This window comes from Lathamus discolor, chromosome 6 (assembly GCF_037157495.1).
Source record: "Lathamus discolor isolate bLatDis1 chromosome 6, bLatDis1.hap1, whole genome shotgun sequence".
Classification (NCBI taxonomy): domain Eukaryota; kingdom Metazoa; phylum Chordata; class Aves; order Psittaciformes; family Psittacidae; genus Lathamus; species Lathamus discolor.
In genome coordinates, this window is record NC_088889.1 from 47,271,764 (window position 1) to 47,284,260 (window position 12,497).

Consider the following 12,497-nt stretch of genomic DNA (forward strand, 5'->3'; position numbering starts at 1 on the left):
ATACTCAAAGCTCCATCCAACCCGACCTTGAACAGTTCCAGTGACATGGCTTCCACAACTTCTCTGGGAAACCTTTTCCAGTGTCTCACCACTGAATATTCACAGATATGTGACTGTGATATTTCACAAATAACAACAACAACAAAAGGATATATCGTTAGCTTTATAAAGAGGACATCATTTACTGTCCCTCAGTACTCTTGCATTAGACTACTGCGTGAACTTGTGTGATTTCAGCCGAGCACATTCTGTCTTGTGAACAGTGTCAGAGGTCTCAGTTTATGCACTTTTCTGCTCTATATTGGTTTGAAGAATGACTCATTGTCTCTAAAAGCAGAATCATTCATAAAACAGATGAAGGTAAGATTATGTCTACATGACTACAAACATAAAACTTGATGTTTTTTTGGAAATAATTTAAACCCATGAGAGTCTGCCTAAAGCTTCTGATTGCTAAATACTTTTATTTTAGGTCGAGTACCCAGAGCTGTAGCATCTGTCAATCAGCATTTACTAGCATCTGATGACGTGGTTAGCTGCTGCTTGGACTTAGGTGTACCCAGCATTTCATTCCGCATTAATGGACAGCCTGTACAAGGAATGTTTGAGAACTTCAGTATAGAAGGTTTTTTCTTCCCTGTTGTAAGCTTATCAGCAGGTGTAAAGTAAGTAAAACTTAATTTTACTTGTTTTCTTTGCTGTCTTTTCACACAAAATATCATCAGGGAGACAGGAAACTACTGATTCCTTTAGTGATGACTTCATTTAAGGGTGAAATGTCAGCCAGTTACCAATTTGACCAAGTCACAGTGTCTGAAAATTACTATTTTATTTGGTGACCTATGGGAAATTGATTTTGTCTCATTCCAATTATCAGTGAAAAAAACCCACATTAGGAACACAGCACCACATTTGGCACTAATAAAATTAGAATCATAGAATCCTAGAATAGTTAGGGTTGGAAAGGACCTCAAGATCATCTAGTTCCAACCCCCCTGCCATGGACAGGGACACCTCACACTAAACCATCCCACACAAGGCTTCATCCAACCTGGCCTTGAACACCGCCAGCAAGAAGTAAAATACTTGAGTCATCATAAAAACTGTTACTTTATTCATAGTAGGAAATGCAAAGGACTGATGAGAAGCAGTTTTGGAATCTTGTTACTAATATTGCCCATTTGTACCTGTTTTGCAGCTAAAATACTGAGATTAGAATTCACCATTTTCAAGCTTTGATTGTTCTCTTTAATTCGTTCAGAAAACCTTCTGCAAATGTGAATCTCCTTAAGTGACCAAAATACTTGTGTTAAGATTAGAAAGTCAACACAACAAAAGACTCTTCACTGTTGTTAGGACCAGTTTCTGTTCAGTTCATCTTAGAGCATCTTCTTATTTCTAGTATTGGTGGGTCACAACTTTAGGAAGAAAAGGCATAAGAATAATTAAAGAAAATTCTTCAATAAGAATGGTTGAGATTTTTGTCTTTTGTAGGCTGAGCATGATTTCTGCACAAAATCTTGGAGAAGTATGAAAATTTTTCACTATGAAAAGGTGTTAATAATCTAGATGTCCATAGCTGCCAGAAACTGCCAAGCTTAGAAGAAATAATCCGGAGCTGAGTAAGATATTGTGGTAAAGGAGTGAAAAAAATGCAAAGGGATTACTTTTATTTAAAGGAATGTTTCTCTTATAAATGGTAATTTTTGAGAAATGAAGGTTTGATATGGCTAGAATAGCCAGTATACAGCTTTCATAAGTGAAAGAGAACTCAGGTTATAACTAGTTCATATATTTAGCAATTGGAAAAAAAAAATAGTTCTTTTTTTTTCTGAGGCAAAGTAAATCAAATAATTGGTTGTCTTTGAGCTTTTCCTTCTGTTACCAATACATAAGTACTTTGAGCATCTCATGCTTAAGAGAACCTACCAGGTGAGAATACTAACAGAGACCAAACAGAATAAAAGAGGCTGGGGAAGGGCTTAATAAATCAATTTTCATTTATTCTCTGAGAGTGTCCTTACTATGCAGCTGCATTAGTACAAGGGCTTTTGAAAATGTTCATTACCTTTTTCTGTAAAAATATGTCTGAACTTGTGTAATTATTTTTCTTCATTTTTTATTTGATGTTTATGTATTTTGTGAGAAGATTTTCCCTTGTCATTAATAGCACCTGATAGCAGTAGCAGGTTATAATGTTGTCTTCTGTGTCTAAAACAGTGGATGTGGGTAGGTGATGGTGTTATTGATGTGCTAACCTGAATGCTTGGTAACACTTTGATGTTTATCAACACTTGAAATATACGAGTATTTTTGTAAATGCTATTGAAATAAATGTTTAATTTTCTAAACTATTTATTTATAATGGCAGTGTATGTCGACTATTTAAGAGTATAATTTCTTGGTTTGAAATTTCACAGAGTTCGTTTCTTGTTTGGTGGGCGTCATGGAGAGTTTAAATTTCTGCCTCCTGCTGGCTATGCTCCCTGTTATGAAGCATTGCTTCCAAAAGAGAAGATGAAACTGGAACCAGTGAAAGAATATAAGAGAGATTCTGATGGAGTGAGGGATTTGCTGGGTACAACACAATTCCTCTCCCAAGCTTCGTTTATCCCTTGTCCAATAGACACCAGTCAGGTATGTTAGATATGCAATAACAGGATTGTAAAATTTGTCTTAACAAAATTTAAATCAAAAATATGAAATCTGAGCTTGCTTGCCCCCTTTCTAAACAATTCTTTGTGTGTTGTGGTGTATTTAACTGAAGTAGTTGAACTTGGATCTACGAGGTTGGTAACTGGAACCTTTTCTTATTTGTGGAATTGTTATGCTTTTTTCTTAGATTGCTCTTCCTTTTCATCTTGAAAAGATCAGGGACAAACTAGCTGAAAATATTCATGAACTATGGGGAATGAATAAAATAGAATTGGGATGGACATACGGCAAGGTATGTTTTGGATGTCCTGTGTGGGTATAGTCACCTGTATTAGGTTGTCTCCTACTAGAAAACCTGGACTTGAAAGTTGAATGGAGTATTTAATGGTGGTCTATATGTTACTAACAAAAGGTGAACATGTAAGCTAGCAGGAGACAGTGATATTAACTAGTGATTAGAAGGCAAATATGGAATAAAAATAAGGTACATATTTTAGCACTACTTGTAATTAACCATTTGAAAAAATATTTTAATTGAGAACCATACTAGCTATACCAAGATGGACTTCTACTAAAAGTCATATGAACAGTAAGTAAATCTTCAACTACCTTTTTGGTTACTCTAGTGTTGGGGATCGAAGTGATAACAAGCAAAAAGTCCGTTGTGGAAATTTGCTTGTGTTGATAATAGAGGCAGGGTTTTGGTGACTTTACTAAACATTCAAATTCCTCAAAGCTCAGGTTTCTTACTTAATAAGTTACAGTTAAAGCTTATCATTGTGACAATCCCTTATGATATCACCTGACAGCTTGAAGAGAATAAGGCCATGTAGTCAACATCATTTAAATGCATATGACAAGGCATTCCCTTCCCATGGATGTCACCAAATGAAAAAAAAGTTAAAATGTTAGGCCAAGAATATTTGGAGATGGAAAGCAGCTGTATGGAGTCCCCAGCAACAAGCTGCAGAAACTGCTGAAGGGAATGGTAGATTATTTTGAGCCTGGTGGGCCCATGACACTTGAGGCCATCAGGGCAGAGATGCAATATACAGATCGAGGGGTGGACTTAGCAATGGACACTATTGCCTAGGTGATTCACAAGTGTGAACACTGCACACAGGCTCTCTTGCTCTGAAAGACTGTTACAAGAGATGGAACCCAACATCATGGACTGAATGGACTCAGCAGCTTTATAGGGATTGGTGCATGCACTGAGGAATGATCTCTTTGTCTGTGTGTATGTGGATGTATATATGTAAGATCGATAGTATATTGAAGATGTGGCACCTGAGCATGACGTGAATGGTATGGAATAAGGGGTGGATACTGTCCTGGGTTCAGCAGTAGCAGTCATTTTTCTCCTTCTTAGTAGCTGGTGCAGTGCTGTGGTTTTGACTTTTGGCCTGGGAACAGCGCTGATAACACCAATGCTTTTACTTACTGCTCAAATGTTTTAGTCTGACTAAGGACTTTGTGAGTCTCATGCTCTGCCAGGGAGGAGGTGAAGCCGTGAGGAAGCAGAGACAGGACACCTGACCCAAACTAGCCAAAGAAGTATTCCATACCACAGCACGTCATGCCTGGGGATGTAACTGGGAGTGACCCGGAAGGGCTAGTACACTGCGGGGTTGGACTAGATATCGGTTGGTGCTCAGTCAGGCTGGGCGGGGTGAGTTATTGGTCAGCGGGTGGGGAGGTGTTGTATTCTCTTCCCTTGTTATTTCCTTCATCATTACTATTATTACTGGTGGTAGCAGCAGTGATTTGTGTTATACCTTAGTTACTAAACTGTTCTTATCTCAACTCGTGGGAGTTGCATTCTTTTCTGTTCTTCTCTCTGTCCCTCCAGGAGCAGGGGGAGGGCAAGGGTGTGGGGGGGAAGAGAGCGACTGCGTGATTTATGGCTGAGTGGGTTTAAACCATGACAATATTAAATTCAGAATACTATATTAAATTCAACAATTAAAATTGGTATATAAAATTATGCAGAACACATGAAATAACTGTATTTTTTCTGATGTTACTCATTATGAAGAAGCATTATGAAATGCATTATAAATGAATCATGGGAAAGTTCATTTAGATAACGATGGTTAACTGTCAATGAGCAATATAAATGATATTATTTACAAGGCCCTTGTAATTGCAAAATATAACTTATTTTTTACTGTGATTCTGGCTTCAATGTGGTATAGTAAAAGTACTCTTTTCTGTTGCTTTCTTGCAGATACGGGATGATAATAAAAGACATCATCCTTGTCTTGTGGAATTCTCAAAATTACCTGAGACAGAGAAGAATTACAATCTACAAATGTCAACTGAAACCCTAAAGTGAGCTTGAAATTTAAAAGAAAATAAAATTGTTGTTGTTTTTTTTTTAATTGTTATCTTTATTCAAGCTTTTCATACTGTCGTAAGATATAAAACCATCAGAATACCTCTTTCAAATTGTGTTTTGCTAACTTTGCTAGAAGTTCCAGGGATACATTCAGAACAACTTAAAGAGTCTTGTCTCTACAGAGACAGAAACGAAGAAACACCAAATCCTGTTGGTTTTAGTGGAGTGGAGTAACTCTGAAACCCCAGATTTGTACTTTTTTAGACTTTGAAGGTTTTATTTAGTATTGCTAATAAGTCAAAATATTTGGGTTTTGTAATTCCATTATTTTAAATTGCTTCCCTGGTTTTAAATATCATTAGTTCTGTAAACCAAAAGAAATGTGCAAAATGGGTGAGCACTCTAATGCTGTGTTTCACTACTGCCATTTTATTTATGTTGGCAGAACCCTGTTGGCCCTTGGATGTCACATCGTTCATGCTCATCCAGCAGCTGAGGAAGATCTTAAAAAAGTCAAACTTCCTAAAAAGTATGTACTTTATGGTAACTATTATATATTTTTTGCCACTAAAGTATACTAATTAAACGAGAACATGGTAAGGTAATTTAAAAAATACTTGATATGAACCACATACTTCATACAGATTTACAGAACACATGATTGGTCCATTACCTTGCCTGTGGTTGTGGTGGACTGTGAATACTCTACATTACATCACATGGGGTGATTCACAGAGACACAAATAGTCATACACTTAAACCATATGTAAATATATCTGTGTTACATGATCTTAGAATAGATACTGCAAAGTTAAAAGCAACATTTCTCTGCTTTTCTATCACTTAGCAAAGAACAGTACATGTATAAGATGGTAAATTGATCTACTTGAAAAAGGATATACCATTTTCCCATTGCTCCTTCTTTGCACCTCTTTTTCCCACCTCTCCAAGAAAATGCTTTTTCGACATATACACATTTCCAGAGATATTATTAATGCGTTTTTTAATGATGAGGAAAAAAAACCAAACCAAAAAACCTGTTCTTATAATGTTGCACATTTCTAGGAAATGTACATAAGTAGATTATTGAATAAAATACAGTCAGGTTTTTCTTTAATTTGGTAGCTAAACTATGGCTATTTAGCTATAAACCAAATTAGGTGGATGATATTTTTCCTTTAAACATCCTTAAGTTATCAGTAATAATCATCCTCAAAGTGACAAAGATTAATCAAGGATTACATTTGTATTTTTGTGTTTTCTGTGAGGATTCTGTGGTTTTCTTGGGACAGACTGAAGCGCTGTCCTGCAACAAAACTTGAAGACATAAACAGTGGTTTGGATATCTGCCATTTCACATCAGTTTATCAACCCATAAGATGGCTTTTTCCCAAAATAGCTTTATCCACAAGAAACAAAGGTTTTTAAAGAGAGCAGTAAAATAGATAGTTCTATGATATGGAGATGCTAATCTTGATTCAGTTGATGGCATTAAGGAAAAAAAAAAAAAAAAACAGAAAAAGAACTTTTCCCAAGGTCCATACAGGTCCATCATAATACTCTTTTGATACTATTGTCTTCAATAACAGAACAAGTCAATCTTAATTTCTGACTCTTGTTAAAATAGCTACTGCCCACATGAATCATCCTAACAAATGGAAATTATCTGTTTTGAGCAAGAATCTAAATATGTAGTCTTAATACTATGTAAAAGTATTGCAGAGGGTAATATCTGCTAATGAAAAAATAGCCAAATTTACTATTCAATGAAAAAGTGTTAAGAGCAATAGTTGAAATGTTTTCTTCTGTGGGAAAAATGGTAAGCCAGTCTTTCTAAACTAGTACATTAAAATATCATACTTAATAATGCACGTAAAATAATTTCATAAGATGTCATCATGCAGATCTTTAAAATATCAATAACTTGAAAGATTTAAAATGGCAAATATGAAATTAGATGAAGAGTACTTGATTCATAAAAATCTGGATTTTTTGTAGCAACTGTTTAGGGATGCATATCCAGTTCAGGGTCGTATTTAATGAGATAGGATGCAAGCAGGTGGAAAATGAGTCTGTGCTAGAACACAGTTTACCCTTGTCAATGACCAAAGACAATGCAGGATTTTGCAAAGAAATGGGAGAATAGGAGATTGAAAAGTGGAGAAAGTGAGCCCTATGGATGCCACATAGAACACTGTAATGCCATCAGTGGAGTATCTTGACTCTTTGTTTTCCTTCATTGACTTACAGTTACATGATGTCAAATGGATATAAACCTGCCCCTCTTGATCTTTCTGAAGTGAAATTGTTACCTTCTCAAGAATTTCTAGTTGACAAACTAGCAGAAAATGCTCATAATGTCTGGGCAAAAGACAGAATAAAGCAAGGATGGACCTATGGCATTCAGCAGGTAAGGACTACTTTAGCTACATTGCATTAGTCTGGTACATTGTTGGACCTGCATGGCTGCAGCTGCAGGAAGTATGACACCATATTTCTATGCTTCTTTTTCATTCTTATCTTTAGATTTTTGATATTAACAATTTGGGCTTGCATTCGTAGAACTGTTCTTCATCAATATTGTTTTTCCTCCTGTAATCTTAACATTATTTCAGAGCACAATCTCTCATCATACAAAATCTTTGTGATGTTTAAACAGTTTTCTTCTTGTTCTTTTTTTATAACCTCTTTTAGGATCTTAAGAACAAACGTAATCCTCGGCTAGTGCCATATGCATTATTAGATGAACGTACTAAAAAATCAAACAGAGATAGCCTCCGTGAAGCTGTTAGAACATTTGCAGGCTATGGTTATAATATTGAACCACCTGACCAAGAGATAGGTAAGTACTTTCAATAAGAATCGTGCCATTTTTTTTGCCTCAGTGCTGGGAAAAAATCATAAACCACTGAAATAGGTAGGGAAAACATAAGATATGAATAAATAATACCATGTTTTTGCAGTTGACTTTAATGAAAGGTACAACTATACTTTGTAAATTACTTGTATATTACTTAGATATATTTTTTAAAGATAGATTGTAGTTAATGATATGACAATTCTAATTTCCATGATTTTTAGATTGAAGAAAATCTGGAATGTGAGTGGACGTAGTGGTTTTCATTGGACCTAAGGAAAGAAAGGAAAAAAAGGTGGAATTAATTGAAAACAATTTTTTATAGTGGTATGCAGATTTGGTTTGACTGCTTCAAGTCAAACTCAGTTCTTAAGAAGTAATCAAAGAAGTGCACCAATTTCAAGATTTTTTCTTTATTGGTATCAGGAGTATAAATTTGTTTAGACTTTTTCTTCATATTTGCTATACCACTGTAATTTTGGACAAAAAACAAATTCAATTTCTGACTCTAAATAGCAGAAAACCACTCATCCTGTATAGGATGTGCTAGCCTCTGTATTCTTATTACTGTTAATCTTTTTGTAACATTTACCATGGAGTTTCTTAAACATCCAATGGTAGATAATGGCTGTTTTCAGAGATAGAAAATTCTGGGTACAGATTAAAACCTGAACAGTGGCATTTATAGTTTCCTCTAATTATAAAAGGTGGGATTTTTTTTCTCTGTTTATTTTTACAGCTGACCAAATGGTGGAAAAAGTCAGCATTGACAAGATACGATTTTTCAGAGTAGAACAGTCTTATGCAGTGAAGTCTGGAAAGTGGTACTTTGAATTTGAAGCTGTGACAGGTGGAGATATGCGTGTTGGCTGGGCCAGGCCAGGCTGTCGACCTGACATAGAGTTGGGAGCTGATGACCAAGCATTCGTATTTGAAGGAAGCAAAGTCAGTACATCTCTACCTTTTTTGACCTATGAAAAGGCTAGGCAGAGAACTACAGTATAGGTTTTGTCTTATACTCCAGCTCAAATACTCAAATATTTCTGAGTCAAATAAATATGTCTGTTTCACGCTGGATAGTATCTGCTTTTTTGTTTTGATCGCTAAATTATGCTAAAAGAGGTGGGTTAGTTTATATCTATCTTCCTAAGATATACCCAACCAAGTAAAGAATTTTGTTGTAAGCATAATCATGATACATCATTCACTTCCTTTTTCTTTTTTTTTTTTTTTCAATTTAAATGGTGTTTTACAAAAATAAATCAGTTTCTTCAATAACTAGAAGAGATAACTACAGTTCTGTATTCCCTTTTCTGTCTTTTCTGCTTTCTGCACATTTTTTCTTCCCAAATGTGACTCCTAAAGGACTGGAAGGATGATAATGATATTGCGTATAAGAAGTGGAATCCAGTGAATAATGGTTATCATCCACGTTCTAAATTGCTCTTTACATATTAGAGTGCCTTAGTCTTTCTATGTGAAATAACTAAGATAATTACCCGAAAGCCATGATCGGTACTTTTTGTATTACTTTGAGATCCAGGAAGGTGAAATATTTGTTTGACATTTTGTATTTTATTTTTTAATTTTAGCACAGTGTTTGTTTACTATTTTATTTGTTTATTTACTCCTTTAGGGCCAGCGTTGGCATCAAGGCAGTGGATTCTTTGGACGAAGCTGGCAATCGGGAGATGTGGTTGGCTGTATGATAAACTTGGATGACAAATCAATTATATTTACTCTGAATGGAGAGTTGCTTATAACCAGTAAAGGTTCAGAGCTTGCGTTTGCTGACTTTGGAATAGAAAGTGGTAATTTTCTTGTTATACTTACATGGTGATGAGAAGACAAAGCACATCAAAACACAGAAAAAACTAATCTCTCATGATGGCTTAGTGAACTGAGAAATAATATTTTACTGATGTGTAGTGCAGTCTGAAAGCTCACATTAAGTTAAAAAATATTTTAAGAGTGCTTGTGGCACAAATTAATTTTCTTTTTTTTTTCCTTTAACCACAAGTAGATATGAATGGGATTTCAGCAATCAGAATCTTTGAGCCTTGCTAGGCTTACTCACAGGACTGAAATTCAGCATTAAGAAGTGGTAGTAAGAAGCACCTTGAAAAATTCCCAAAAGCTGAACATGTAGCCTCAGATTATTTTACTGGAGCATACACATATTATGTTCTTGTCTGTGAAGGACAAAATTGAGTACTATGTGGCGAAAGTCTGTACCAAAAGAACAAAACCTTGCAACATAAATTGAGCCTGATTTGTGACTTGTTTGTTTGTTTGGTTGGGTTTTTTTTGCTTTTTTCAAGAGTAATATCTACATAACTGCATTGAAGGAGGCAGGGAATATTTTCAAGCTGCTTTATTTTTTAGTTGACATTTTCTTCTGAATCGTATTTTCTCCAACCAGTAGTATCTTCATGCCCATCAGCAATTGTCAGAAGACTTTGCAATTGGTCTGACCACTGATAAGGTTTTTCTAATGGTAGGTACTGAGGGACTGCCTTAAGAGAGTTTTTCTGAAGGACTGAAGTGTAGCAGAGAAAAAATTTCTCCTTTAGAGGCTGAACTGTTGGCTTTTCCCTGAAGTTGCTCCAAGTTTATAGTTACTGATGTCAAACTATGTTTTAAACAGATGTGCTGAGATACCTGAACCTCCTTTTGAAATTTCAGTGTCTTCAGAGAGCATTAGTATTTGTTAATAATTTTAATCTAGCCAAAGATTTTTTCCAGCATCTAACTCACTGTATAAAGGCATGTTTAGTAGTCTAAAAATTAAGATAACTGATTCTTCTAATAAATTAATAACTGATGAACAAATCTTATTTTTTCAAATCTGGTTGTCCACAAAACTACTTCTTGACTTTTTTTTTTTTTGTCTTTCACACATATCTACTACTAATTACTAGTAACAGTTGTTAAACTGGTTTAATGTTTAAATAAATAGAATGGTATGTGTAATGTCCCTTCATTGCCTAAGTCCTCAGGGGTTTTTGTAGCAATTATATTTAATTAGAAATTAGTATTTAAGGTGGCTTTAAATCCTTGCTACTGTCATCACTTCATGTGCATTACTTGTAGGAGCTAAAGTTTAACTTACATTAGATGGATCCAGAATAGAATGCTTATGTTCTCCAAATAAATTACTGTTGGGTTTTTTTTGTTGTTGTTGTATTGTTTTTTAGGTTTTGTTCCAATTTGTGCACTGGGTCTATCTCAGATTGGTCGTATGAACCTTGGAATGGATGCCAGTACATTCAAGTATTATACAATGTGTGGCCTTCAAGAAGGTTTTGAACCTTTTGCTGTCAACATGAACCGAGATGTTGCTATGTGGTTTAGTAAACGCTTACCAACATTTGTCAATGTGCCAAAAAATCATCCTCACATTGAGGTAACATTACATGTTAGGGAGACACCTGTTTGTCAACTGTTTGTTTAGCAAGATGAGACATTAGACCCTTACTAATACTTACTGTCATCAGATAGTTTGTCATATAAATCTATTAAGTCATTCATAGATAATTCCAGATGATCTTGTCTATCTTCAACTTCATTTATGCTAGTATTAGTATCCATATGGATATACCTTTCCATTCTATTATGTCTTATTTATGTTGTGGTTAGCTACTTGAAACATGCTGATTGTGATTTCTTCGTACCATTTTTTATAGTCTATCTTACATTTGCTTTCAGTTTTTAAACCTCCTCTATTGCACATTTTTCTTAAATATCTAACAATTGTTCAACTGAATTCCGCATCACTTAAAGTAATAGAAGTGTGAGCTAAACAGAGACTGATTTAGTCCACTTCTCTAAAACAAGGGACATTTAAGTATACCTGTGTTGTCCCTGAGTGATACCTGTTTCATTCATTCTTATGATGCAACAGTGATAGGGATTCCACAGCTCCCTAACTAATCTACTTTAGAGCAGAATAATATATCCTGTTTTGTATAAAATATTCTATATTAATATATTCCACAATTATATGTTTGAATTCCTGATCAGTTTTTATCTTTACTGTAATCCCTAGGCTATTTACTATAACTTAGGAGTTTAGCCAATTATTCCATAATACTTTGAACATTTCCTTCTCAAACAAAATACACTTCACTGAATTTCAACTAAATTATCTCAGGATTTTTCTCAGTTTATCAGGATCATTTCAACTGTATTCCTCACTTTAAAAGTTTTTGAAATGTTCCTATCACTGAGATTAAAACATACTCAATTTTTCAGCACAAACAAAAAATATGTCAGCCTCAAACTTCGTAACAATCATTTGAAGGATTCTAATTAATATTGCCTCTCATTATGGTGGAAAAATGACTCATTCTTTCTTTTTTTTTTCTGAAAAAAAGCATTTTTTTAAGTTATTTTTGCTCTCGAAGTGAATGAATAAATTCTGTACTCTTTTTTTTTTTTTTTTTTTTAAATGCTATTTGGAATAACTTCCAGACATCTACTGTAGACAGGAAGGACTGAATCTGTTGCTTCCATTGCTCTTCAGGCTAGTTTCAATATCAGAGAAGAAAGTTTGAAATGGCTTCATTGTGGAAAATTTGACTGTTTCAGTTGTCTCATCCTCTAGTTAATGAAAAATTGCTTAATGAAAATTTTCATCATTTT

At 34.7% G+C, this 12,497-nt stretch overlaps 1 protein-coding gene across 1 annotated transcript in view; it reads left to right on the forward strand.

The window, feature by feature from the left end:
- RYR3 (ryanodine receptor 3) overlaps positions 1–12,497 on the forward strand; it is a 184,503-nt gene that overhangs the window by 56,626 nt on the left and 115,380 nt on the right. Inside the window, exons 21-30 of the mRNA XM_065685792.1 lie at positions 473–665; positions 2,421–2,637; positions 2,843–2,947; positions 4,886–4,989; positions 5,442–5,525; positions 7,247–7,406; positions 7,691–7,838; positions 8,593–8,798; positions 9,490–9,664; positions 11,051–11,259. Coding sequence (XP_065541864.1) covers positions 473–665; positions 2,421–2,637; positions 2,843–2,947; positions 4,886–4,989; positions 5,442–5,525; positions 7,247–7,406; positions 7,691–7,838; positions 8,593–8,798; positions 9,490–9,664; positions 11,051–11,259 — 1,601 coding nt within the window. The remainder of the gene's footprint in view (positions 1–472; positions 666–2,420; positions 2,638–2,842; positions 2,948–4,885; positions 4,990–5,441; positions 5,526–7,246; positions 7,407–7,690; positions 7,839–8,592; positions 8,799–9,489; positions 9,665–11,050; positions 11,260–12,497) is intronic.